Source organism: Haemorhous mexicanus, chromosome 4 (assembly GCF_027477595.1).
Source record: "Haemorhous mexicanus isolate bHaeMex1 chromosome 4, bHaeMex1.pri, whole genome shotgun sequence".
Classification (NCBI taxonomy): domain Eukaryota; kingdom Metazoa; phylum Chordata; class Aves; order Passeriformes; family Fringillidae; genus Haemorhous; species Haemorhous mexicanus.
This window is the reverse complement of record NC_082344.1, coordinates 54,346,952-54,374,896: the sequence shown is the minus strand read 5'-3', so window position 1 is coordinate 54,374,896 and position 27,945 is coordinate 54,346,952. Positions and strand designations below refer to the sequence as shown.

At 36.5% G+C, this 27,945-nt stretch overlaps 1 protein-coding gene across 3 annotated transcripts in view; it reads left to right on the top strand.

The window, feature by feature from the left end:
• UBE2K (ubiquitin conjugating enzyme E2 K) overlaps window positions 1–26,385 on the top strand; it is a 39,465-nt gene extending 13,080 nt beyond the window's left edge. The window contains exons 1-7 of one of the 3 annotated variants that reach the window (XM_059844964.1): window positions 141–340; window positions 4,381–4,474; window positions 9,649–9,707; window positions 12,201–12,283; window positions 21,117–21,216; window positions 24,542–24,670; window positions 25,034–26,385. In XM_059844964.1, the coding sequence (XP_059700947.1) occupies window positions 203–340; window positions 4,381–4,474; window positions 9,649–9,707; window positions 12,201–12,283; window positions 21,117–21,216; window positions 24,542–24,670; window positions 25,034–25,108 (678 nt within the window). In that variant the 5' untranslated portion in view covers window positions 141–202 and the 3' untranslated portion in view covers window positions 25,109–26,385. Of the gene's footprint in view, window positions 1–140; window positions 341–4,380; window positions 4,475–9,648; window positions 9,708–12,200; window positions 12,284–21,116; window positions 21,217–24,541; window positions 24,671–25,033 lie in introns of those variants that run through there. The other 2 variants (XM_059844965.1, XM_059844967.1) reach the window with 2 other exon arrangements.
• Window positions 26,386–27,945: the final 1,560 nt, after the last annotated feature.

Here is a 27,945-nt window from a genome sequence, read left to right as displayed (position 1 = left end):
TTCTGCTTTTAGTAAATATAGTAAATAGTATTTTGTTTGTGAGAAATAAAATTTAGAAGAACAATGTAGTTTTTATTATCTTAATATGCTCTTTTGTGTTGATATGTAATGGTTTTGTCTGTTTATTTTATGTCAAGGAAAACACTGGATTTTTAAGAGTAGAGGTACTGGACTAGTGAAGAGGATAATAGGCCATGAAGAAATGAAAGAGGTTTCTAAAGGCAGGTTGAAGAAGAGAGAAGGAAATGGTATTGAAAGCTCAGGAAAAAGGTTGGATTTCCTGCAGAAAGCAGACAGGCCCTCAGAATGGGCAGGCCCTCCTTATAAAGGCCTGTCTATGGTGAGTAAGGAGAACAGAAGAGCTTGTTATCTGCTGAGAGTAATATTATAGAGTCCAGAGCTGCTCTCTAAAATGATTTTAGTCGAAGTGAAGATACCAGTGGCAGAACTTTCTTGAAATTTTCTGGTGGAGTGGATTGTGTGTTCTTTGCAAGGAAGTTACTAAAACATAAAATTAGACAGTATAATTCTGGAAATTTTAAGGGGAAGCAGGTGAAGACAAAATATTATCAATCAGTGGTTACTGTGATAAATATGCTTAAGTGTCCTCTCTTTGGAAGATGCTCACAGAATGACGCTTCATGAAGGATTGATTCATTTGGGTTTCTTTTTAGAGATAAAGCTTTTAGTAGTGAATAAAAGAGCATAATAATTCTCTTCCCCAACTTGGCTGCATCATACTTTTAGTTTAGTCTCTTACGCTTGGGTTTAGTTTCCACAAGGCAGAATAAAATTGGTTAAGCAGGACTGTAGCATTGCAGAAAGAATCTTAGCAGTTGAGTTGGTCTAAAAGACTACAAATCTTTTGACTAGACCCTAGTGTGAATTAAAAAGAAAAATGGCTATGCATAATCCATCTAGACTATCAAGAAAAAAAGAGGGAATGGCATCATGGATTCCCTTGCATGATGCAAGGGGAAATTGTTGCATCAATTTTCCTTTCTCTCCGTCTTGTGTTCTGTTTCTTTTTGGGGTTTTTTTTGATCAGTCTTGATCAAAATAATTTTCAGGTGTGGTAATAGAAAGTTCTGCTGGTGTTGGACTTGTAGATTTCTAGAAAAGAATTTTACTGATGGATTTCTGGGCACTGCATTGTTACAGAATTCAGCTTTGAAATTATGGAAGTAAATGCTGTGAGTAATGGCATGGCTCATATTTCAGAAATTGCTAGCCCAGTGATTTTGTTCGAAAATTGTTACTGGATCAACGGGAGGTGATGCTGTTTTAAACTTGGTATGGAAGTGTATTGAGGTCTTTGTAGAACTGCTTCTGGAAAATCAGCTTGGGGTGTGAGATCACAAGCTGATTCTTAAATTCTGTGCTAAGGTTATTGGTGTTAGAGAATTTTTGAAGACCACTATTTTTGGTAGAGGTGGAGGTGAGGATTTATTCTGTTAGAACTGCTAAAATTGAGTGATTTTATCCTACATGATCCTCATTAAAGAGAAATGTTGTAGGAAAACACTCCAGATTTAATTTGATTAATAATCACTTTGGTGCTGTTTCTCTAGGGATGAAGGATAAAGCAGTTCTTGTCAAGGTGAAGCTGAGCTGAATCTTGAAAAGTGTCAGAATAACATGAAAAAAGGGATCTTCAGCTATTTGAAGAAAAAATTATTTTGGTATATGGAGGACATGGTAAAATTGAAGCATAAATACAAAATTAAATTAATCCTGCAATAAAACAGTGCAGTATTGCCTGCTGTTTTTCCTTAAGGTGCTGTGCACAGCAAATAAGGGCATGAAGACAGCTACAGCTGTAATAATTGAAGCAGTCATCTCAAAGTGGGGAACCAGGATCACTGACTCTTGAAAGAAACTGATCTTAGTGATAGACTGCGTGTTTGATTGCTTTAAACAAATTTATGGAGTTGGAAAGGATTTGTTGTGAAAAGCAGCTAGTGTGGTACTAATTGAAACTGAATATGAAGGAGAATATCCAGGCTGCTACAAGAGTGTGCAAGAGGTCACTGAAGAAAAGCAGAATGCTAAGTAGAAAATGAAGCAAGCTGCAGTATGGATTAACCATAGATTGTATAATTGAAATTCATCCTGTTTCCTATTAGTACAGTCCTCTAAATGAAAAATTATTTTCAAAGGACAGGAACTCCTCCTGTCAAGGTGGAGCTTGCCAGGTGATGTTGGCATAGGGAGAGCAGAAGAAGCTCAGCTGAGGTTTGAGTGACTGCAGTACCTGCACAGATAGTTATAGTAACTCACCTGTATTGGTTATTTAAAGCAGTCTGCTGCTTTGGGCATGAAGAGTCCATGCACAGGGGCAGTACCTCTGACAAAGCACTGTGCAGTTGCTGGAGAGGACAAAAACTTCTGCAGGAATCCTTGCTGGGAATCTTGTCACTTGATCTGAGCCTCGTGTCATGCTGCCATGAAAAAGACAGATTTCATCTTTCTTAGGTTGTGCTGGTTGTGATGTGTCTTCAGTCAGTGCAACAGAGTGCTCGTGGCACAGATTCCGAGACATTGTCTAAAATTGTTTATGCAGGGCTGGTTAGGTGATCATGGGACATAGTAGAGAACCTTTTCTAAAAAAAATCAGTTTGGTGAGATTAGAATTTCAGCTTGTTTAAAGCAAAATTAAGGCTGGAAAATCAGTGTAAATGCCATATATTTTACAAGAGGAATAAATACTAGATACATGAAAAACTTGTTGAAGCTGGGAAACAATGCTGTCACAAGTGGAGATAAATAGATTGTAGCTTCTAATTGTACTTCAGAAAGCTTTTAAAAATTGTGAGGTGTTGGAACAAGCTGCCAGTTGGAAGCATGAGAGCAAAAAATTAAAAGCGATGTTGGAAAGCTTGCGAGAAGATATGTTACATAAGATCAAGTTTGAATTCAGAGAGGGAATTTTTTACAGTGCTTGGCTGTTGTGGAGAGCTGCAGCTGCTGCCTCGTTTGTGTGAATTGAAGGGATTTCAAGTTCTAAATACAAATGTATGTAACTACAGATGTTAAAAGCTCCCAGTTCACTATTGGATTAATTTAGTGAATTAGGATTTTTTACATGGTGAAACTTTTACTTAATCTTTGATTTTTCTTTATATCTATGAACATCTCTGGTCAGAAGAGCACTCTTCATTTTGGTGGGACTGATTCAATAGAACACTTGCAGGAAAGAAACAAGTAATTTCCCAGCTGTTGTCCAGAGACTTCTGTGTGCTTAATGGTTCATATCACTGATAGATTCAAGAACCAGCTCATGGCACCCATCAGCTTTATATGACTTAATCCTTCTCTAGTAGCTGTCAGCAACCACATTTACTCTGAGGGTGAAAAGAAGCACAGCTGTATTGAACTAGAACTACTTGGAACAATTTTCAAAGAGCTGAAAAGATGCTCACATGTGTTTCCTACAGATTTCCTAATTCCTGTGTTATTTCTTGCAAAAAATAACACAGGAATTAGGAAATCTGTATTGCAGTCAGTGAGCACAGTATGCAGAAGTAGCAGAATGGGAAAACCTGTAATTCCTTACCTTTGAAAACTTGATGGTACATCTTTCTAAAAGGAGATTGTGCTTTGCAACCCTCCAATAAAAGTTACTGGCTGGGAGATTTATGGCTTTCACTAATACTGCTCTCTGGACCTGGAAAGCAAGTTCAATGGAATGAGTAGTTCTGGATGAACGCTTCTGGAGAATCTGTTTCTGGAAAACATATGTTTTCTCCAGTACCAAATTACAGTATTTTTATTTTGTAGAGAAGTTCATATGGGGTGTGAAAATGTTGAGGAGGTGACAATGAAATTCAAATGCATAAAGTAAATTGTATTTTATGCCTAAATATTAAAGATATACATGATCTTAAGACTACAATATTCTGTTTAGATCATTGTAATGTTAAAAATGCTACTCTGTTCGGGAAAGTCTTTTCATGTTCCATTGCAAGTGACAAACATGTCTGTTTTGAAATAAATTGGTCTAAATATGAAAAGAACTGATGTGTAATTTGGTCAATTTAATTTTATAGTTTAGATATATAGAATTAATAGCTGATTTGAAAGATCATGGTCATTTTAAAATATAGTCAACTTCGAAGTACAATTTTAGATATATTGCTGGATTGCTTTTGCATATTGTAGTGATAGCATAAATAGTATTGAAGTTTCTAATGCTTCACAAGTAGTCTGTTTTTAATGAAGTAAAATTTCAACTGGAAGATAGCTATTAACTTTAGGTTACTATATTTTTAAATGTTTACTTCAAAGTACTGTTCTAAAAATTTAAAACAGCATATTTTGGGGAAAATTTGTATGTGAAATGCTTACTTATGATTCTTTGTTTCTCTGTTTATTTTTAAGACGAGCAAAAATCAAATTAAAGTAGATCTTGTAGATGAGAATTTTACAGAATTAAGAGGAGAAATAGCAGGACCTCCGGACACACCATATGAAGGCAAGTAAAGTTTTTGTGTATGCAATCATTGTACATTTCAAGTCATGTGTCTTGAGATGCTTTGTTTGTAAAAATAATTACAGCATAAAATGTAGAGGTACATGTTTTAAAATAGTCTGATTTTTATTTTTTTTAAAATACAGCTTAAAAAACTATTTCAGTTCAGCTTCTGTGTTGCCTGAGAAGAGATCTATTTGGCAGTAGGATAGACTATCCCATATCAAGGTTATTTTACAAATATGAGCTGTGTGGTTTAATTGGTATAATTCTGACTTCTAGTTGTTTGTTTACTGTCTTGACAGTTTGAGCTCCTTAACCATGAAGCATTAAGAAACTTAGCTTCAGACTATACATGTATGTCTGTGATCTAGAGTGATGATCATTCATAAACATTGCATTTCTCCTATCTCAAGCAGAGATGCTGTTGCAGGTTGAATTTGGGATTAATATTTGGGCATCTATGTGTCCCAGTACTTAATTTATACTGACACGGGGGACTCTGTAGTAGAGCTTCGTATCTTTAGCTCTCTTCAAAAATTATACCTTACTGACTTTCTAGTTTATTAAAGCTGGTATTACTAATTATGCATCTCTTACAGTCTGGTAAAAGCAAGGTAACTTCCATAAAGAAGCTTTTGCAGAGGCTAATGTAACATGCTTCTTCAGTACTGTTGGTACTTGTAAACTTTGTGTATAGTATAAATGGAACTGGCAGACATGCCTTCTATTTAAAGTTCTTTCATGATAAGTAAGGATTTTTAAATTTAAAAAAAAAAATTGATAGCTTTAAAACATAGTTTTACTTGACTTTTCCATGCCAGGTATCTACTTTGGTTTGAATTTGTACTTTCAGTAAAAAAGTATCAAGGAGAATGTCTCAGGCAAATTGGTGTTGTGGAATATGAAACAATTTAGCATCTTCTTCAGTTGCTCTAGTTGCTCTATGCCTTTGAGCTAACACTGAGACTTTAGTATTCCCTTGAGACTGGACGCATGCCATTTGTCAATATAAAATAAATTCTCAAAAAATAAATTTTCATCAGGCGGGGAAAATACCTGGAAATTGTTTTGTAGCTATAGGAAGTGTATGCACTCAAAAGCATTACTGACTGCTAATGAAAATCTGGTCCTCACATCTTCCCTAATGGAGGACATCTCTTGTGATTTGCTTTTTGGGACTAGAAGCTGGTGCAGTAGCACTGGATTTGAGAGCAGGGAGAAGTCTTCCCTCTAGCTTTGGGACCCAGGACAGGAAAAGAGTAAAGAAATAGCCGAACAGTGGTTGACATGGAAGAATATTGTGCAGGGGTGGATGTCAGAAGCTGACAAGAAGGGAAATTAGTCTGGAAGAAAGAAAGTAGAAAAGTGAAGCAGCTGTAATGGTGGGGGTGCCCTGCAGAACTTTATTTCCAGAGTTCCACAACAGTCTAGTAAATAATGGTGGTTTTCCCCTCTCCCTCCCTTGTCCCATGTGTCTCCATCTCATCAGCTGCAGATGTATAGTTGACAGATGATAATGTCTGGAAGCAGTTTATTCTGGTTGTAATATGTGCCTTCAATTTAAAAGGAGTACTATGCTGTTCACCTAAAATACAGAATCGTGCTGGTAATCTATTGGGAAGTGAATAATTCTGTTTAGAATTTAGTATAATTGTTGTTTTGTAATGGTATAGTTCATCTTGTAAATCCAAGATTTAGTATTGTAATAACATTTGTATATAGGCAATTGAATACTAGGAAGCATGAATGGTGGTAGAAGGGTGTTGGTTTTGGTGTTTATTTTCCATTCAGAGAGAATTAAACTTTCTTGAGTGAGTTGGTTTGTCAAAGCTTGCCATTTCCCCCCCCCCCCTCCAGGTCAGTATTACCTTGTCTTAGAAAATGGTCCTGTTTTAGAGAATGTATTGAGAGTTACTTGAAATTAAAGATGTAACACTCATGTGTACCACTCATGAGTGTTACATGTGTAACACTTTTGTGTTACAAAACTTAAAAACTGTATAGCAGTACATGTAGAGGGTAAAAAAAAAAATTGACAAAGTCTGCACAACTGGGTTCTATGTGATGCTTAATGATTCAGGTAGGCAAGCATTTCAAAAGCTGGGGACTGTCTGCTCAGATATTCAGCATATCCTGGTAGTGAAAAACAGGAATACATTTAGTGCAGAATTTGTTGATGTGAAATGCATGCCTACTTACATACCTTTGAGTAGATTTAATTATGAGGATATAGTAAATACCCCTTGGTGGGGGGGGTTGAATATATTTTTTATTCTGATTATGGCAGCGATCTCATGGAAGAGTAATGTGATTGTATGCTTACTTTAATCTAAAAGTCATGTGCTTCGAGGAACAAAATGAGAGCTACTGCCTGCCCAATTCTGGTGTTTCCTGACATTAGAATAATTTGCTTTGGAATGTTAATATTTCTGTAATATAGTTATATGCATTTATTCCCTTATATAATTATGAAGGGCATGCCAGTGTGTGTCGTCTTCATTTTATGACTATAGCAGTAATGCATGCTGCATAATTACTGACTGATGTTTTGTCATCTATAATCTGAACAGTGACACAGCAAGAAGTGCTTTATGAAGCCAGTAGTTCTGGTCAGACAGTCCCTGTGATACAGGAGGGAATTCTAGGACCATTGTGAAGTGAAAGAACAGTTATTGACCATAGTTGGTGAGGTATCTGAAACTAAACTGCTGCTGCAAATTTTTTTATAGGTAATGTTGGAGCATTAGTTAAGAATGACTGAGAGGAAGAATGCCATCTATTGACAAAATTTACAGCTTTTATTTTTCTGTTAGTAGTGTCAACTCATATTGATCAGTTATCAGAATATTGCCAGACACAGCTTAATTGAAACATGTTTGCATCCAATGTTAAAATGTGTTTGGAGAGAGGACCTTTGAGAGACTTGATTAGTGGCTGCTGGGTTTTACTTGAATCAAGAGCTTTTCAGTAGATGTGTTGAAGTTTTGTGGGTTTGGATTTTTTGAGGGTTGTTTTTTTTTTTAATTCTGTGTAATATTGTTATTAATTTCAAACCAAGCTTGCATGTGAGCCACTGCAACTGCAAAATTTATAATAGGTTATTTCTTCAAGGGAAATAGCTAAAAATTGCTCTAACTCTTGTGAGACCTGTTCCAGTAGGACTACAGAAGGAATATTATGCCATTACTGTTTAATTCAATTTCAAGCATTAAATAGCCACAAAAAAAGCCATGCATATGCATACTCTTAAAAAAAATTGCAGAAATATTGGCATGCAGAAATTAATATATTCGTAATTTGTATTTTAAATTTAGTATTAAAAAAAATCACAGATTTGTTTAGGTTATGTCTTTAAGCCTGTATTTTTAACCTCAAAGTTTAGTGCAAAACAATACTGTATAAATAATACTACCAGCTCATCAGTCTCTGTTGAAAAATATTGGTGGCTGAATATCCTGTTAGGCAGAAGACTGTAATAGTTTGTGGTAAGCAGGAGAAATGGTAGTACCTAAGGATAGATTTCATATTACCTTACAAAATTATGTGGCAGCAAAATTGTAGAAGGACTGATGAGCGTAGCTGGTTTTTTTTCTTAAAAACAGTTGCTGCTGAATTATGTTTCAGTTTAAAGAAAAGAAAAACCAAACTTCCTTGAACTCTCAATTGCTTTGTGTCTTCCAAACTCTTTCTCCTGTGCTATCCTGTGAGCAGACAAGCAATCAACTTATACATTACTGTTATAATTTTGGATGTATTTGGTCTTTCTTATATAGTATTTTCTGTTAAAATGTCTCAAGTTACTTTGGAGTTAAGTACGAAAAAGAACAGAGGTAGTTAATACTGTAAAATATCAAACTGATGCTAACTAGTTTCAGGTGGAATGTGTTAGACTGAAATACATTTTAAAAGTGAGAACCCTTTGGAGCTGCTAATGTGGTTTTTGGCACAGATCTAAAGATGCCATATACTGTAACTGCTGAGAGTAGTACTTAGAGGCTTTTTTTCCCCTGTGCATCTTGCTGCCAGTATTGTAACTACTTGAGAGCTGGTTCTATATAGCTTGATTTGCAGAGTAAATCACTCTGGAAATCTCAAGTAAAATAGATTGCAAATACTTCAGCTTTAATTCAAGAAATTGTAAAAATTGTAGCATGTTACACTGACAGAGGGAAAAGGTTTCTGAAAGAAGAGCAGCAGGTTGAAGAAAAAAAATTGCAAATAAGGATAAATGCTTTCAATTTTTATAAAAAACAAAACGTCTGATTTTGTGTCTATGTTTTTTTTATGCCCTGTTCTTTTTGTCATTGAACTGCTGCCTTGCAAATGGCCTTCACTGGGCAGCCAGAGAAAGTTTGAGATTGCTCCAGAAGCCATAAGTATTGGTAGTGAACTTGAATGTTAACAGAACTATAATGGAAATAGGATAGGGAATGATACTGTGACAAAGCAATAGAACTGAGAAATGTTTAAAACTGGGCAGTAGAAGGGGGTTCACTCTTCAAGCTCTTATTATCCTTTATTGTATGCCCTGGCCCTTGATATTATATTAATGATACTGTTGTGTCAAAGTGTTTGCAGAGTTGAAACAGAAGTAACTAATTCAGGTGGTAATGTAGCACATAATGGAAGTTAAACACTGGTACCTCCTTTATTATTTTTTTCCCAAAGCATGGGAACTTTTCTGAAAGAGTTACTTGAACGTATTTGAATTCCAAAAAGTTTAAAATACAGGTAATTTAAATTGTGTTACTTGAAGAAAATTTGTCATTAGGTATCAGAAAAGAGTCAGAATAATGTAATATCCCATGTTCAGCCTGAATATTCCTGTGGCCTCTTTTTTCATCTATTTAGGAGATATTTGGTTCATATTTTGGAATATTTTACTAAAAGCATGGAAATGACAAGATTGGAAATGAGAATGTACACAATAAATATTCCTAAGAAATATAGGTACTGGTTTGCACAAGAAAACACAGCTTTTCTAACTGACTTTATTGCATTTATTTATGAAATAGATGAAATCTAAATGAATCTCCTGACTAATATGGCTGGGTAAATTTTAATTAACTTGAAAACTGTCTCATTTAGAAGTGTAAGCTTTAGTGTCATGAAAGACTTCAAGTTTTAGTAATGTTCTATTGGCATCATTTCCAACTTGTTCTTGTCTTTTGCAGGTGGAAGGTATCAGCTAGAGATAAAAATCCCAGAAACATATCCGTTTAATCCTCCTAAGGTACTGCAAACACACATTTTTGGATAATAGAATTTGGCTAACACACAAGTTGGGTTTGAGTATTCTTGTATACTTGTTTGTTTGTTGGGTTTGTTTTTTTTTTTTTTTTTGTTTTTATTGTTGGTTTTGGGTTTGTTTTTTTTTTTTTTTTTTTATTCACTTCTAGACAAGGATTGGAACTGTTACATTTAGGTAGAAACAAAGCAGGATGCAAAACTGTACCCAGTCAGAGGTACACTCTGATTGTTCCTAAAAATACAAACTGGGAGATTTTGGGAGAGATGCTTGGGCCTTTTTATTGACCCTAATGTAATATTTTTCTGACAAGATAAATACAATTTTCAGGTAGTTTTAAATTATGTGTAGAGTACAGCTGTCTTCCCTCCCCCTCAGCATTGTTGAAGAAATGTTGTAATAGGGAGTTATTTGTTCTTTTAATTTCTTTGGCTCCATAAGTTATACTTAAAAGGTTCTTGAATCTAACCTACCAAGTTTCTAGTAATAATTAAATAGAGACTTGTAGTGTTGTGTGCCTTGAAGAACCAACAGAGAAATATAATAGTCTTACTGCTTCTCTGTTGAAGGAATAGATAACATGCATGTGGATGAGAGATGAGCAGTGGCTGTGGTAAAGTCACTCATATTTTTCACAACTTATAGGCCTTTTAACTTTACTACATTTTTCTAGAACTTTAGTTTTGTGATTCCACTCTGAATAATGTTCTCTCCAGCCATGTGCAGCTGTACATTCCTGTGCCCTGATTTAGTCCACTCTTCAGTGGCTTGAATCAGTAGACACCTGAGTTGTCTGACTCCACTTCTTGATTGGTTTTCTGTTTGTCTGAAAGATGTCTTTGAACCAAGAACATGTCCTAGATTCTTATTATTTTCACCCTGATATGTAATACTGGGAAGGAACTGGGGAAGAGGAAGGAGGAGAGAGGTGCCAGTAGCTCATAGGTTCTTTGAATTACTTCCTTAGGGCTGGAGCAAAAGACACAGAAAATCTTAAAGAAATGTCTGTTGGTCTTAAGTTTTTCAATCTGCACAGATTCTGGTGTGAGCTAAAATAAGGAGAGCTGAAACAGGTTGCAGGTGCTGAAAGATCAGTCTGTATATCATGATTTACTTGCTGCTTTAGGGCTTGGTGGTCTCCATTTCCAGGGTTCATAGGCAGCTGTTAGAAACTCAGTGCATTGTAGCATAGTACTGCTTATTCTGGAGTCTTGAATTGGAAGCCTTTTTGCTTGTGTCTGGCCCTGCCTTTCATCTGAAAGATTTCTTCAGCTTGTTCAGTATGTGCTTTGACAGCCATTGTTAGCAGTCATTTGCTGTGAGAAATTATCCAGTATTTACATCGCTTTTTACATTTTCCAAGTGATTTCTAGAGTTGAGGTGGTTAATAAGTGCCTCAGCTGACAAGATAGCTTATTTTTGTCTTGGAAAGCAGAACTGCTCCAGTCTTGCCTATTTAGACACCAGGATTGCACTGATTTTATTGTAGCCCTGTATGTATGATCTTTTGCTGTAGTGCCTGACAGCTAATCTCTTCACTGATTTGCTTGCAGGTCAGGGGCAAAAATCAAAAGATCTGTGCTATACCTAAAATTTTTTTCAGGAGTTTGGGGTGAGGAGGAGATGAGAAACAGATACGTAAAATCTCTAGAAGGCAATTACAGTGCAACCTGAAGAAAATGAAGGGGTAATTTCCAAAGGCATGTATGTCCTTTCTGAGGACAGCTTTGGTCTCCAAGACCTTTAAGAGGAAGTGCTTTCTTGGTGTCTTAAAATACCCGAAAACCCAAACCACCTAAACCTGATTTTAGTAATGCTTTGTAAACATGAGTACACTTTAGTGTAAAAATATGGACATGATTAATGAATGAATGCTGGGACTAAATCCTTCCAATAGCAAAGAAAAATATTAGTAATCTAATTAAGTTTTGGGTTGGTGAGCAGCTTTCTGCATATGAGGTAATGAGACAGGATGGTTATAGACATAGTAGTATCCACTTTCCAACACATCTGTAACCAACAGTTTAGCTCAACAGTGAATGATATCCAGTTTCTATGTTAAGAGTTTAGGACTTTGTGAAATCTAGAAAGCCCACTTTTAGTAGCGTTAGAAGCTTTGAGTCTGTATTGTACCATCTGCTTTGTCAAAACACTTGTATGCTGGAGGATATTTCTAACTAACTTTGTGTGATGCAGGGATGTGAACACATGACATGTGAGAAAGCAGTTAGGAATGAGTTTGGTGAGCTGGAATGGGCAGTAGTCTGTTTTGAGTAAAGCGAGGCTCTAACAAACAGCCTTACAAACTTGAAGCCTCCTGAAATAAGCAGTATCACATCTTAGTTCCATTTGTGGTACTACATTTTCTAAATTAGTATTTCTTCATACTGTTATTTAAAATGGTGGATTTAAAATGTTTACGTAGTATACTGCATTTAATGATTGCTTTTGTTTTTAAAAATTGTCTTGTTTTTTTAGGTGCGGTTTATCACCAAAATATGGCATCCTAACATTAGCTCTGTCACTGGGGCCATTTGTTTGGATATTCTGAAAGATCAATGGTAAGATTACATGGGGGTTTAAATGTGCAAAATCAAGTATAATGGTGTCCTGGATAAGGAGGCATCAGCTCACCTTGCTTTTCACCTTGTGCTTATAATTTGAGATGTCCTTAAAGCACACATTACAGAATAGTATAGTGAGATGCAAATATGCAAATGAAATGATTGGGTGATAATTTTGGAAAGCACAAAGTATTTATTATATACAGAGAATTCTTCCAAAAAAATTTGCACTAGAATTAACATTTCATTGTTGACATTTTGGGTGATTTTATATGAGTTAATTTTTAATTTTAGTTCTTTTCTGTTAACAAATACTACCTATTGCCTTCTTTGATCAGTTAATTTTACTGCAGAAGTTTTAATAGCCAAAATCTGTGGAATGGATTTGTGTCCAAACTAACAGCTGCACTCATTGTTCATTTGTTTTTCAAAGTAATTGATTTCATGTGGTTTGAAGATTGTGTACAACAGTTATGATTATGTATGATAGACATGATACCTAATACAGATGGTTGTTTTCCTCCATATCTGCCCCAAAAGAATAGTACTGTAATTCCCCAGCAGATGATACCAGTATCTCATCCATACAAACTTCAAATGCTTGTGAAGTCAACAACTTTGTCAAGAGTGCTGTTGGCCAAGCAGAGATCAGTTGGGTTTGAAACAGAAACTTTAGAGAATGCTGAAGTCTTGAGGTCTTGCAGGTGACACATCCAGGGTATTAATCTTTTACAGACATACAAGATTGTAGAAGTCATCTGGCACACTATAGTATAAATTACTGAAATGAAATTGTTATGGTCATAAACCGTTGTTTTTCTATCTTTTGGAATGGCATATGTTTTCTTACCATCTCAGAGCACTTGATGTTCTTTCAGGCAATAGAATCTTTCAGTATACATGCTGTGGTACCTGGCAGAGTTTTTCTTATCAGTAAAGCTAGTGCACTTCTGTACCTGCATCTGATTGTCATACCACCCTACAATTTTACTGGAGATTAATGACTCTTCAACTGTGCAAGTACAGTGTCCTGAGAAGCAGATTAATGAATGGGCATGAGGTTGTCTATGAGTATCAAAAGGCAATAAAGACATAAAAAACCCATGAGCTTCAACTTCCTATAAGTACTTTTGGGGTTGTTAGTCAAAACCTTTGATATTTGAGAAGGACAAATAGGAGAGTTGACCTGTGTTCTTATAATCTTTGAGTTATGTCTAGCACAGATAATTTGATCTGTGTCTTATTTCTGTTATTTCTGCTTGATGAAAAAAACCAGATATTAATATCTTCCTCCTTCAAGACATATATGAAATAGGAGTATTGGAACAAGACTTCTACTTCTGTATATTTATACTAGCTGACACAAGAAGCACCAGTATAATGCCAGTTATATAGTTTTGAACTCTTGCTGAAACACTGTCTTCATTTGGAAGCACTAAGGAGAGAATTGCACAGAACCTGCTGGTGATGGAGGGAGATTTCCTGTATACTATTAATCCCTCTTCAAATGATTCTTAATGTAGTGTGATCCCTTCATTTTCTAGTGGTGCTATTTGTAAGTTTTGTTTCTTTCCAAATCATAGAATGGTGTGTGAAAATCACTTGAGCATTGTTGAAGTGTTTGTCAAAGCCTCTAATCCTTTGATAAGAGCAACCTTGTAGCTGTCTCTACTGTTTACTGTTTGAAGCATTTCTGTATCGTGGTAGATAAGACTGGTTTTCTCCTGAGTATTTTCCTAAAACTCCATAAGCAATATGAATGGTTAATATTGTTTAAATAAATTGTTTATTGTTCTTCAATATGTGCAGCTTTAGTTAATTAAGAAATGCCCACAGCATAGACTTATAGAACCATAGAATAGCTTGGGTTGGAGGCGACCTTAAAGATCATGTAGTTCCAACCCTCCTGCCATGGAGAGGAACACCTTCCACTAGATGAGCTTAAATCTGAAGCAGCAACATTCATTATATACGTGCACACAGACAAATGTATGTATAAAGGTATACTTGAGAAAAATTACCCTTGGGTTCAGTGAAATACTTCAGATTTTCTCAGTGGGCAAAGGATTAAACCTTGAGGAGCAGTGAGGGAATTAGCCCAGGCTTCATTGGCTTTCCATGGCAATCCTCAGAGTCTCACAAACTTGAGAGTTTGCTCTTGCTCTGAGAATCATCCCACTCTGGGAAATGCTGGTCACAGCCTGCTGTGGTACATGACAGCTCAATGGGTTTCGGTACCATTGTTCATAGATAGGGTCACAAGATGATTGACTTCATTCATCAGTAAATTTCCATCCTGGCCATAAGGATGAGTTGGTATTTACTGGAATATTCCTTGAAAAGACCAGTAATAAAAGTGCTATTCCACTTGATCTGTTGTTCAGATGAAAGAAGGAACTCAAGGCTATTTAGTGGAAAACAGGAGCTTGCTAGACAACAGAAGTTCTGGGAGCAGGCAGTGTTTTTGATAAGCTCAAGGAAACCTATCTGCCATTAATCCAGCCTGAGGCCTAGCAAGGATTCCTGAGACCATAGCTGGCCTAAGGAGGGAGCCAGGAGGAAGATGTACCACCACACACCACCAAAACTAGGTTTTCTGCTTATCTAGGTTGAAAAGTGGTTTGAATAAAATAACTTCATTAGAAAGCAAACAAACAAACAAAAAAATAAGCAATCCCGACCCCCCAGATTAATATTTTAATATTTAAGTTATTTTGCCAGGGATTCAAAAGTAAATTGGCCAAATGCAATTCTGAAATATACCTGTGGAAGTATTCTAGAAAATATATTAATTCCACAATCTCTCTTGTCAAATCTTTTAGCAACAAGATCTGTTTTTGAAGTGCCACTTCATTGACTTGTAATGCTCTTAACTGAGTAATGCTCATTTTGTTGCTGTGTTTAAATGTAAGTCTCAAATTTCTCTGCATATCTGTTTTTCAGTGAGGTTTGAGAGTTAAAGGACTGGAGAAGTTTGGCCTATGGGCCTTAGCAGGATTTCTGAAAGAGTTAATATGCTGATAAAATACTCATTTATAGATGGTGAATACAAATACAATGATTTAAATGTGTTTGTGTAGTTTTAAAAAGTCTCTTCCCTAACCTCCCATCCTGTGGTAATGATTTGCTGTTCTAATGAGCATAGTTCAGATGATATTCTGCATATTGGCAGCAGATTTTTTCAGTTTACAAAGTAATGTCTTTAAATTCTTTTTAATGAGTTTAATGAAACTCTCTTTCGACATCATCGGCTTGATACTGAAATTCTTTGCAGCTGTGGATTTTCATCATGTTTAGTTTTTTAAGTACCTGTCATGCCAGTTTGTTTGCAAAGCAGCTACTGTTAGCCGCTAGGATTAAAATAGGAGTATGATTTCGGAAAAGGAATACTGTTTATGCTTATCTGATGTAATTTTCATGATGTGGTTTCACTTACTATGGCATATATTTATCTTCTGGGCTAGTACTATCTCAAAGCTTTAATCTTAAATATACAACGTATCCAGTGCAGTTCATTGAAACCTGAGAACTAAATTACTGGAAAGCTGTTCTGCATAAATCCCTTGAGCAGAGATTATTAAGTGAATGTGTCCTAGCTGCATAAATGGCCACAAAAACTCTTGGCTTTAGTAGGTTTGACAGTCAGTAATGAATGATAAGAATATTTTTGTCATAGTGACTACTGGAGGATTTGTGCTTCAGTTTTAGTTGAGATGCAGAAATCATTATAAGAGATAATACAGTTTTAATAGATAAACAAGCAGCAGCCAACTTGTAATCTTCCTGGGTATGGAGTACTGCTGGGTTTTGTTTAGGGTGTTTGAGGAGCACTGAAGCTCCTTAAAGCTTTGAGAAGAATGCAGAGAATGCATGGTTTAACATGGTTTTAGGGAACCCTTCAACAAGCAGGCTGTCTTTCCCCTCTGTGCTATGTCAAAGCTATCCTATTATTCTTTTTGTTTTTATTTTCTCTGATGGGTGCTTGGTCTTGTAGTTGTCCTGTAAATAGTGACTATGCAATGGGCGTCTACTCAAAGGCCTTATTAATTTCGATCCAGATTCCATAAGCTGTTGCGAGGTACCAGAGATTTTCTCTTGGATTAACAAGCTTATTTATTTCACAAATGGAACAAATATTGCAGATTATTTAGAAAAAAGTGTTCCCATAGCCATGTATGGATGACAGAGTGGAGTACCAATCTGCTGGCTGCAGCTGTTCCTGGCATTCTGCTTCGTTACCCTCTTGGAATAATGAGAGAGATTGTTTCCCAGAGTGGAATGTAAAGAACATAAGTAAATACTTCCTAAATGGAGAATTACTTAGCTTTTAAAAATGAAGAAGAAAAATAAAACCTGGCAGTGTTTTGTAATCCTCTTAGGACTCTCTCTGCTCATCAAAAGGTAGAAGAGATTTCTTTCCTCAGGCGTGCTGGGCACAGCTGGCTTGCTGTGCCTTTTAATGTTAACACTATAGTCACCCAAACTAGGGGTGCTCCTTTTTAATGGAAATGCCCTAAGATATTATTAAAAAAAAGGAGGAAGGAAGTGTAAGTGAACAAAATGTGCATCAGCTCTCTTTGTTCTGATTCAATCCACATCTTCCTTGTGGTTTAGCAAATGTAATGCCAATAGAAAGCTGAGCTTTTGGTTTGGATGTCCAGAGTGAAGGCTTTTTGTTTCAGGTTCTCTGAGGGACAGTGCATCCCTGTAGGGGGCTCTCTGCAGCTCACTGGTGCATGATAAGGGCCTCCTCCCATTTTGCAGATTACAAATCTGCATGTTAGCTAAGCAACATTTTGGGATGGGAGTGGAAGTCAAGGGTTATTGTAAGCTTTAGGAGCAAACAGGAACCAGTAATGTCATGGGACAAAGGTGATATAAGGTCATGTGCAAGGCAAATAGGAAGTTTTACCTGCAGAACTCATTATACAAGCTGGCTGCTTGTTGCTAGTGATTGGTCAGGTTTCCATTGAAGTAGTGTACCTGCTTGTTGTACAAGAAGTATGGGAACCATAGGAAAAATCTAGAGTGAAGTAACACGAATGATGGTCTAAGCAAAAACAATGTACAGTGAAAGATTGGAAAGCCATCTCAGTATGCAGAGTATCAAGCATGGTGAAGAATTGAAGTGGATTTTCCAAGAGCCTTCTGAGGCTTCAGCTAAGAACAGATCAGACAGAAGTCTGTCAGGAGCAATGCAAAAACCTTGCTTTTGGCAAGGAGGAGAGAACAAACCTAGAACACAACCATGCAGCTAGCTTGAGTTACTAAAGAGAATTGCTTGAACTCCATGAGCTGTTGCACATATATCCGTACTTAGAAGTAAAATTCAAATGTAAGAAGAGTTGGAAGTACCTAATTTTTTCAGGGTTCTATTCTAGATCAATAAACCTTTGAGGTGCATTGGAAAATTCAGAAGACCTGTATCTTTGCACTGGAAATTAATTTTAAGGAAAATACAACTTTTTTTTTTTTTTTGTTCTTCCCCTGGACATTCTTCTTTGGCTTGTGAAGATGTTGGGGAAGGGGGTGGGTGTGTGTATTGGGATTTTTAGTTTTGTGTCACTATCAGTATAGATTTTTTTTCAGAACTCATGCATTTATGGGAATTGTTTTTGCTTTTTGCTCATGATGAACAAGTCCTGCCTTACTGGTATCTGTAAATATAATTCTAGGCAGTCATCGTCATTCACTGTGTTCTCACAAAAGAAGGTAACAGGAAGAAAGAAGAGCTTTTAAGTTCATGGGAAATCAGAATCTATTTTTAGCTGTTCCTTCAATTTCTTCTGTGAATCTTAATATCTATCTGAAAAATTAAGACTAAGCTATGTAGAAAATAACAAGACATTTTTACTTTCTTTGATCAGGAAAGCTAATTGGTGTTCTAAGGGTAGAAGACTTTAGATGGTTATACAACAGTTACACAAAATATGTCAGTTTTTCTTTACCATTAATCACAAACTCTAATTTCTTATTTTGTTTAATACAACTGAAGCTGTAATGGATTTTCTTTTATGATTTAAGAATACTTCTTTTAATGTTTGTGTCCAGTAAAGACTGTCTTACTATGTATGAGATGGGAAAGCTGTTTTGAGACATGAGACTTGAAACTAAGTTGTAAGGTACATTTTAAAACCTTTTTATTAAGGCTAAACCAATCTTGTCTGAAACGTAGTATTTCAGAGTTTAAATTCTCTGATCATATAGCCATCTGTATATATACATGGACAAGTTGTTGATTTTTATTGTTATTTTGAAATAGGAATGGCAGATGTTCAAGTGTCAGTATGCTTTGTATAAAAATCTACAAAATCTAACAGGTGAACAGGGATTGAAAGGACCTGGCAGTCTTGAAAGCCAGAGACAGCTGGTGTCAATGACACCCTGGTTCTTAGCGATACCCCCGCTCCCCAAAGTATACTTAACACTCCTCTCCTAGAAGGTACAGAGTAAGTGGAAGTACATTGCATGTAAAAGTGGTACAAAAGGCTGTGATCCTTTTTGTCATCTTCTCTACATTTTCAGATGTCTCTAAAGTAGAAAGATTTCTGCAAAGGAAAGGGCAGAACAACTTTTATTTGGAGAAAGTAACTGTAGCATTAGTTATGGTTGATAGATATTTCATGTTGAGTCAGTCTTTAAAACTCTACAGTAAATAACATAATAAAATTACTTAACTGAGAAAAAGACTTCAGGTTTTACAGTGGGTGTGGCAGATGTGGTAGTACCTGAAATTGACTGCATAAAAATAAAAATTATTGCATCCATTTGAGCATAGTATGGCCTGAAAGACTTAGTATTCCTTGACATCTGAGTGCTTCAATAGTAAATATGTTGCATTACATTCCTGTAATGCTAGGAGATAAGACTGTGAATTATGTCATCAGTGTGTACATTAAATAGGTTAATTTCAAGATAGTATAAACCATTAGAGATTACAAGCCCAAGGAAATTATAAGAGCAGAATAGCATTAGGTACATGTAAAGAAAAGAAAATTACTAAGGAATAGGTTCGAAAGAGGAGAATTGTATGTTGTGATGCTGTGATTTGTCAGAATTCAGATTTAAAAGCATAAGGATTTTTTTTAAGATTTAAGTAGACTACGTTCAGCTTAAGGGACTTCAAGCTGGCGTGGCAGTTGGAGTGAGACACAATGTGCTAATTAAAATCTCTGTCATTTGGGATGTTTCTCACTTGCATTTTGATGTAGAACACTGCACTGCGAAAGCTCAGCAATAATTGTCAAGCTAAAAAATAACTTACTGAGAAAAATCTTCCAGAATTACAAACAATTAGGTAAGAATGGCATGTTTGAATGGTTAGTGACACAGCAAGAAAGCATCTAGGAACATAATATTTAGGTGCCACAAATGTACCTCTGATATTTTACCAGCACCTATCCTTTGTTCATTGGTATACACTGCTAGAGTACCTTAATACAGTGACTCAGTACTGGAAAACACATACATTTCTGAAACCTGAGCCTGCAAATGCACTTGCACACTGTCTTCTTTGTAGCTGGACTATCAGGTCAAACTGTTCTCCACCTATTCTAACAAGCCCTTTGCATTTATTTGCAATCTTCTGAAAACAATAAACTGTTTTCTGTTGGCTGAAAATTGAGGTTTGTTTGTAAGAAATTGGATGCCTGTGTTTCACAGCTTTCCTCTGGCATTCATGTGTCATAATCACTGCTTAAATCTAAAATGTCACATCTTCCCCACTCACCTTGCTCCTAGTTCTTAAGCAGAGGAAACAGATTTGTGTATTGGTTTGAACATCTGTCTGTGCCATTGCCATGATGATTTTAAGAATCTAATTAACTGTTCAAATCAGAAATTCTCAACTTTCACAGGGTCTGTGGGGTTCTTACTTGGTTTCCAGTGTGTGCCAACTGAAATGGTAATTCAGAGGTGTTATTTACGATCAAAATCTAATGAAACTGTGTAAATGTTACAACTTTCCAGACTTCCAGTCTGTAATAATTGAATGTGATTACTTTTGAGTAATTGATGTCTCTGAGCATACTGTGTTTTCCCTCACTAAATTATTGAAGTGTCTTATTCTAAATACACTTTGAGATCAAGATAAATGATAAGAACCTAAAATCTTAGAAGTTCCAACTCTGGGACTTTGCTACCTTCAACAGAGTTGTTCCACAGGGGCAAAGAGTAACTTGACAGGACCATTGTGACTACAGAATGTTTTCCTGCTGCCAGCAGTCAGGCTGTAATGAACTATTTTGATCGCACATTCCATAATTAGCCGAACCATTTTATTATTGTGGTAGTAATTAACTATGCAGAGGTTCAATTTAATGGAAAATGTAATGTTAAAACTGGTGCAAAGCGACCTAGTGTATAGAATTCCTTGCCTGTTCGGCATGTTTGAAATGTAGGTCACTGCTCCTGGAGGAAGAGTGCCGGCAGAGGGAGCATCCCCGGCCTGCCGGCCCCTCCCCGCCCCGCATCGGGAGAGAGGTGCTGGTACCAGCAGTGAGGGAGAAGGCACAACCTGCTCTGGCCTTGCTTTCTCTGGGCTTTTTTCCCCAGATGAAATGAATTGCATTGTGGGCATGGTGAAATGTGTAGGTCAAGGTACTTTCCAAAAACTTCAAAAAGCATTGTTAATAGGAAAGTCCACATTTAAAACCTTATTTAAATATATATACAGAAGAGTATTTTAATAACTATAACCTGCAGCAGTTTAAAATTATATTTTTTGGACTTAAAATCTGTACATGAACTCATATCTTCTATGATAGTACAGCCACAAGGGTGAATACAGGTACGAGATATGGTTAAGGATATTTTGAATTTTCAATTTTAGGGCAGCAGCAATGACTCTAAGAACAGTGTTGTTATCACTGCAAGCATTGTTGGCAGCTGCAGAACCAGATGATCCACAAGATGCAGTAGTGGCAAACCAGGTAAGATACTCAGTTGATTGTGATTTTGTAACACTTCTGTCATCTTTACTGACTCAGGTTAGATCCCAGGGCTTACTGAGAGAAAAGATTTTTAACAATTTATCGTAAAATGGCATATTCTAAATGTGAGCTGCTATAGTGTTTTGTGCTCTTTTTGAATTCCAGAGTGAGTATTAGTTACTCTGCAGTGTCCAGGAGGATTTGTCCTTTATTTATATCATCTTGTGAGAAATGTCTGGAGATAACAGCATAGTTAAATGAGTTCCAGTGTAACTGGCCTTTCAAAATCTATAGCTTTCAGTATAAAAAAAGCAATATGCTATCAGTTTTAATTGAATTTTAACTTGGTGGTGTTAATTGGATTTCGCTTGGTACGTAGCTCCTCTTCTGGATTAATATGAATGTTGTTGCGCATTGTATTTGTTTAATGTCAAAATTTTATGAATAATGACTTGGGGATAACTGTTTTCATCTCTGATTGAATTGCTGTCAGTAAAATTTTATAACCAACAAGGTTTGTTACATTTCAGACATTAGTGATAACTTTTAATACCAGAAAAATATCAGTTGGGTTTTGGGACATATGAGGACTTGCATGATTTTGTTTAAAGTGTTGCTGAAGGGTAGAAACAGTCATTCCTCTGGCAGTTCTCAACAAAGTCTCGCGTATGTGTGTGTTTTCCTTTTTACTCTGGGGAGAGAGAAGGGCAGCCTGGCTTCCCCACTGCCTGACAGTAAGGGTGTATTTCAGTTACAGAAGAACAAAGCAAGCTGATGCTGGAAGAACCTTCTATCTCACCTGTATCTTCTCTAAGTCAGAACCCTCCAGGATAGGGTGACAAGGTGTGCACTACTTCCCTTTAAAAGTCAGTGTAAAATGATAGATAAACCTTTTTTTCAAACCTGTCAGGATTCAGGGGGAAGCATGGAGATAGGAGGTAGCCCATTGCACTGCTGGCTGTATGAGATCTGTTTGCTACCACTGTACTCAGTAAGTACAGAAGGTTTGCTTGTGGGATTCTGCACTAAGGCTGCTCTGAATAAATGTCCCTGGACAGTTCTGTCAGGCTGAATTGCTCTGCCCAGGGACAAGTGTTGCAAAGGCCAAAAAGACCACCAGGCATGTCCCAGCGCTGGGTTTTTTCCCAGATGTATGCCCTTGCTGCCACACTCCTTCATTAAAAAACAACTACGTGTCCTTTTCTACAAAGAACAAAAATAGTGTTTCCTGTTCTGGCTTGGTGGTAGAATTCTGTGTGGGAATCATAACAGTAAAAGCACTTGAGCTGGTAAGAGTTTTTCCTCAGGTAAAGAACTCCATGAATCTTTGTAGATTCCAAAGAGCGTTTTCCAGGCTGCCTCTTAGGTGTTTGTGTGGGTGTGTCCAGTGGGACTGTGACATGACTGATATTGGGAGGATTCAGTTTTTTCCTGCAAATACCTGCATGAAAACTATGCTGGGTTTTGGCCTTGAGTTACTTTCGTGTGAATGTAAGTAGAAAGTGATTATAATGGTTTTAAGAGAGATATTGGTAAACAACTGCTTTTTTCATGTGTTTATTTGGTGTTGGGGTCTCTTTTACTTTGTTTGGGGTTAATTGCTTTTTCCAAGACAAAATTCACAAGGAATTAATTATTCTCCACACTTGTGCTATTTTATTAAACTGTATGTTCTCCAGGTAAATGGCAAAAGCTCTTGAGAGAATCCCAGGGAGAATTCCTGTTTGAGTAGGAGCAGTATTTTCAGACACCAGCTGTCTGGTGTATTAGTTGCTCTGGTTGCTGGGTTTTTTTCAGTACAGCAACATGAACTGCCTCAGATTCCTGATACTGAAACATCAGTGAGAGTTGCCGTTAGGCTTTTCTAAATTCAGTGAGAAGCTGGATTATTTACAGATACCTAAGTAAAGTAATTCTATGAATAGAACACTGAAAGCTAGTTCTGAGTAAAATGCAATTATGACTAATTTTTTGCACTTCAGCTAGCTGCTTTCCAGGCTTGGCAGTGTTTTCAAAAATATTTTTTAAAAAGTAATTGGGGAAGATCTCTTAAGAGGAGAAGAAAATAGTACTTCAGGATGCTATTGATGTTTAACTTAATCCTTCTTCTTTTTTAATCATTACACCAAAAGACATTTATTACAGACCACTGTATTTATAACAGTGGTTTATTTCCAACAATAGATTGCTTCCCATGTTTGTTTCAATGCCAATAATGTCACCAGATAATAAATATACAAATTATGACATGTGGATCACATTTATAGGGAGGTGGGCAAGGCGCACAAAGCAGTGTAGTTGTTGTAGGAGAGGCAAAATGAAATGTACAGCATTTTACTGTGCTTTATAGATCTAATTATTATTTTCATGTAATAATGAAATGCCTAAGAATGATAATCAGACATGTTTCTGTTCTTAAAATGTACCTAAATATTTGAAAAATGTATTTTCTAATATCTTGTCTTATTAAAGTGATGATCTAGGGGAAGAGGTTTTTTTAAAGACAAACTTGATATTGCATACAAAAGTTGTTAAAATAGGAAAATCTTTTAACTTTTCTGAGTACAGTTTATGACAGATGACCCACTTTCTTGGCAGCTGAGTTCTTGGCACACGCTAAAAATTCTCTGCAATATGGTCCAGTCTGTTGTTTATTGGAAAACTGGTTAGTGGTGAGATTGGTACAAAATAATATAGTTACATACTGGCATGATTTTTTTTTTTTCTGGTAAGTAATAGCTTTCATGAAGAGTTGCAGGCAGCTCCCTAGCTTTTTGTACTTGCTCACCCATTTTTCAGCCCTTCTGTCATGTGTGTGATCTTCATTCTCAGGAAGAAGCCTAGGAGCAGAGTATTGGCCTGGACTGGAAAATCTGCAGGCCTACTTGCAGTGTGTAAAACCATATAAATTTTTAAGTGGTTAGAGAAGTGCATTAGAGTAGTACACAGTACCATGTTCAGGAGATGTTAACATAGGAATAATTTGTACTCTGTTGCACTGAATCTAAATTCTCAGCAGCTGTGCTAAATATAGCTACTTTATTTTGATCTGTGCAATTGAGAGCAGTACCTGGTTGCACACATCAAATAGTGCATAATTTAACCTGAAGGCAAACTCATTATATCAAATGCTTGCATAGGTTTGCTCTTTGTGTAATCCTCACCTCTAAATTTACTTCAAGAATAGCAGCATGATGAGTATGAAACACTGTGGAAGATATCATAGGAAGAATGATGGGTTGCAGTCTGCCATATTGTCTTGCTGTTTGGTTGGATTGCTGAGTCGATTTAACTTTCTGCTTTTCCCCCTTTCTCTTTTGTGTAGTACAAACAAAATCCAGAAATGTTTAAACAGACAGCTCGGCTTTGGGCACATGTGTATGCTGGAGCACCAGTTTCTAGTCCAGAATACACCAAAAAAATAGAAAACCTCTGTGCTATGGGCTTTGATAGGGTAAGTACAAATAACTTAACTTAAATTTGCCCTGCCCTCACTAAAAATATTTATGTGTATAAATACAGGGAGTCATCAGTATCATGAGAATCTACTAAAGTAGATTCTCTACTTTCATGATGTTGTGTAGGTCCAATTATTCTATTTTGCTAATTAATTTTAAGAATTGGAGTTTTAAAATTCTACATTATGGATAACTCTTGTGGGCTCCCTCTGCCTTTTTGAAACAATTTTTCTATCAGTTATTAGTTGGGATTTAAGAAACGGTAAACTAATGTGTTTTGATTTTCTGTGAACTTTTCACTTCCTGGAGCTGCAGGTTCACACACTGAAAATATTATTGCTTTTGTTTTCTCATTGCAGAATGCAGTAATAGTGGCCTTGTCTTCAAAATCATGGGATGTAGAGACTGCAACAGAATTACTCCTGAGTAACTGAGCCATATAGAGAGAGCTGCTTCTGTAGTCCAGCTTGCCCCTTCTGGAGGAGCATCACCATCTGTTATTCCTAGGATTCTATATAGATTCTCTTTCAAAACTGGCACTCTTGCCTGATGATGCTATCTAGGCACTATTGGAGACTGAAAAAAAAGCGCTCTGTAAATAAAGCTAATTAAACGTCTGTGTAAATTTAAAAAGGGGAAATACTTTAATTTTTTTTTCTTACTAAATATTGTAAAAATTCTTTGAGCTCAGCTAAGATAATGGGGGAAAACAATGCCTACTTTAGTGTTTAGCAGTGTGACAAAGACTAGCAGGAACTTGCTTCAGGATTTTGATTTAGTAATTCAGAAAGCAACATTTTGAGTGTTAGTCATCAAAATTGTTGGTGCCACTCATCACAGTTATCTTACTGTTTTTAACATGGATCCTATGTGCCTGTGGATTGACCTATATTTGCATGCTTGTACTTAATAGACATATTAGGTAGGGTCGCTGAAGAGAGCACCATTGAAATACTCAATTGCTTTTGTAACTTTTCCTGACAGACTTTGAAGACTTACCCAAAGTTCCAAATGGTGACCTATTCAGAACCATTTTCTTTCTAGCTTATTAATTGGGAAACCTGATTCTCCTCTCCTTTACATCATACTGTTGATTATGTTTCATCATCTGTGGGTATTATGTGTGCCATTGCAGTAGTCTAGACTCCCCTTTAAAAATACATATTTTGAATTACCAGTAGTAATTTTCATCCATCATATTTTCTACACAATCATGTAAGGAGTATGCCTCAATACAGCACAAAAAGATGGAGCTGGTTTCATTTCCTTTTTTTTTGTCTTAAATAGCTGTAAATTGTTCTTCAGTACACTCTGGATAATATGATTTCACAGGGTTTGAAGGAGAACACAGCTGATTCTCCAGTGTACTGAGAATGGAAAAAAAAATTTCTTTGAGTACTTGATATGATGCAATCAGCTGTTTTTTGCAGCAGTTTTCTAGCTTTATTTTGGGCTTCAGTTTAAGGATTGCTTACCAGGTACTTTAAAATTCATCCTTGCTTGCATTTTTCTCTGGTTAACACATGGAGGCTGCGTTGGTGTTTTTACTGTACATACTTCAAATGCACATAGAAGTAGAAGTGTGTTCTCAATTTAGCTTTTTTTTTTGATTGATGTTTCTGATAAATGAGAACTGAAATCTTACCTTGGCTTGTACATACAGTCAGTCTTTTTATTTGTATTAAAATGACATTTCATCCTGAGTGCAAAAGCTTGAAAATTATTAGTCTTGCAACTTCAAACACTAGTACATCTATTTAAAGAGAGCTGTAATGTCTTTGTGAATATGATGCTAACTTTTGAGAGTGTATCTGACAAGGAAGTTCAGAGAAATCCTGAGACTGGAAAGTGGGGATTGTGGATAATGGAGTACTGTATCAGTCATCTTTTCTATAACTCTTTTGTTTTGTTCTGGTTAGGTAGTTTGTTTTTTTTTTCTCCTAGGCTGTGGATTAATGGGGTGGGGAGATCTATGCCTGCCTGGGGTTTTTCTAGAGCTGTGAAGTACAAATTGAAATAGTTTTGCACTTCATGGTCTGTTTATAACTCATACTAGATGAAATCAGGAACATGATGGTATCTGTTAAATACCTGGAACATAGTAGCGGAACAAAACCAGACAACAGAGCTGTCAAGACCTGGCTAGTTCTGGGGCGTTCCGTGTACTGCTCTGTCTGATGTGTCCAAACTTAAAACAGGGCACAGACAGTAAATACTTTGAACTCATATCAGTGCAATACTAAATGCATTTGCTTAGTCTTTATACTTACTGCTTTTTAAGGTGTAGTCAGTGATCAGTTTTCTTGGGTTTTCTTGAGTTAGTGTAAATCATTTGCGATGATGCCAAAGGAAATGAGTTGTTTTGACTTTCCTTATATTTATTTATTTTTTTAACAAGAAGCTGCTACTGTTCAGCTGGTTTGCTAAGTGAAAACCAGGGACGGTAGGAAACTGGCAAAATGCTACTTGTGTTAATCTCAAGTTGCTGTCTTTTCTGTTATACAGGCTAAGAACTTCTTGATTACATCAACACCTTTTTTTTTTACCCTGGTGGTAAATATGAATTGCTGACTACTTTCCCTTGTTCTTCGCTGCTATTTATCAAAAGAACTCGGAAATCATTGTCGGGGACATAAAACTTCTCAGTAACGGGCTTCTGAACGTGTCTTTCCATAAGACCAGTCTCCTAAGAACAGCAGGCTTCTCCAACAGTATGTAAAGTGATAAAGGAAGCCAGGGAAAGGGGAGAGGGGGAAAAGAGGTTCTTAGGTGAGCACAGTCACCTCTGAAAGAATGCCCTGTTAAGTTTTACTTCTCTCATGAAGTTACCTCACTTTCTTCTCTACTGCAAAACACTTGTCTTCCCCTTTCCCCATGTATATAAATGTTGGATTCTGGATTTTGCCCTCCATCCGTGTGCTCGGTAGCTTTATGCTAGCTCAGGTGCTGGCAGGAAGCTACTCAAGAAGTGAGCTGGGAAGGAAACATGACCCAGCATTAAGGAGACACCTTTGGTCTGAAGTCCCTCTGAATTTTGACGTGTTACTCCTTTATAAGGAATGTTTTTGTATTCTTGGTAATTATCAGAGTTGAATATAGGGATAATGTACGAGGTTAGTTTAACTGCAGCTGGGGCTGAGCCCTAGGAATTTTGCTGTTAGTGTTCAGCTTATCATTGTGAGACATTGTACATACAAATGGTAGTTCTGTTTTGTGTATCACTGAACATCGCTATATTCAGGGCCCTGTGCATTCACAGACGTGGAGTTGC